Source organism: Athene cunicularia (assembly GCF_003259725.1).
Source record: "Athene cunicularia isolate RWA chromosome 28 unlocalized genomic scaffold, athCun1 chr28_part1, whole genome shotgun sequence".
NCBI lineage: Eukaryota > Metazoa > Chordata > Aves > Strigiformes > Strigidae > Athene > Athene cunicularia.
This window is the reverse complement of record NW_020799139.1, coordinates 912,054-913,162: the sequence shown is the minus strand read 5'-3', so window position 1 is coordinate 913,162 and position 1,109 is coordinate 912,054. Positions and strand designations below refer to the sequence as shown.

The 1,109-nt window shown below is 50.7% G+C and overlaps 1 protein-coding gene across 1 annotated transcript in view; it reads left to right on the top strand.

Annotated features, from left to right (window-relative positions):
* Positions 1-818: 818 nt before the first annotated feature.
* The window catches only part of CPAMD8 (C3 and PZP like, alpha-2-macroglobulin domain containing 8), a 57,847-nt gene continuing 57,556 nt past the window's right edge, over positions 819-1,109 (top strand). The window contains exon 1 of the mRNA XM_026864906.1: positions 819-946. Coding sequence (XP_026720707.1) covers positions 819-946 — 128 coding nt within the window. The remainder of the gene's footprint in view (positions 947-1,109) is intronic.

Below are 1,109 nucleotides of genomic sequence, written 5' to 3'. Positions count from 1 at the left end.
GCAGAATTAGCCATTACTGAAGATAATCTGAATTTACCCAAAGGCTTAATGGTTTGATTTTTTTTTTTTTTTAAGAGAAGTCATATTAAAATTAGTATAAATTTCAAACAAGCTAAAAATTTAGGCACCATTTTATTGGCTGTGTTGCTGAAGTCGTCAGGGCAACTTCACTCCTTTTTGATGATTGTTTTTAGGGAATGGCCTGACTTGCAGGAAGTTGTTAGCTAGTGCTGATACTGCTAAAATACGTGGTGATCAAAATAATTTTAAGAGGGCAAAAAAAATTTTAGAATTTAGTACCTTTAGCAACTTGATTTGCTGTTGTCCGGAGCTAGAAGAAAGGGCCTTTGGTAAACTATTGAGTTGTCTTTTGGGTACCAATCTGTACTTTTACTGGGCTCTGTACCAGTGATTTTTAGAAGAAAGGGAATGGAGCTAACTTAGGGAAAAAAAAGTGTTTAATTTTTTTTTTCCTCTTTTCTTCAGTTTACCTTAAGCCAGGTGTGTTGGTTCTCTGACCAACTCTGAGGGTTTTCATTTATTCCCGCAGGCAGAGTTCAGCTCTGTTGAAGCACATCTGGGATGCTGCCTTGCCCCGGCTGTCTCCAGCAGGGGTTGGAGAAATCATTCCTTGGTATCTCGGTGGCGTTTGATTTTTTTTCTTCTGTCACCCTGAGGCTCTGCTCTCGCTTTGGAGTTCCATTTCCCTGGAGCTCCGCTCTCAGGCTGCCCCCTCTGCTGCGGTGAGAGCTCCCCCTCCTGTCCCCAGCGCCGGGGACCACGGGCGGGGACGGAGCGGGACAGGTTATGGCCTAGGGATGGAGGAGGATAGAGCAGCGTCAGTCCCGCCACTGGATTTTGGGTTGGAAAGCGGTTTTTTCGGCGGTGCTGCCCGGAGCGCCTCGCAGTCCGGAGGCTCCGTTAACGGGACCGGACGGCGCAGGGGGTGCTGTGCCCTGCCCGGGGCGGGGACGGGGACACGCACCTTTCGGACCCGAAGCTTTTGCAGCTCTGGCATCAGCTTGAGGCACCCCGGCAGCCTCGGGGACCGGGGGAGGAAGGCGGAGGGCTCGGGCAGGTGCTTTGCGGGGCCGGGGGGGGGCGCGGCG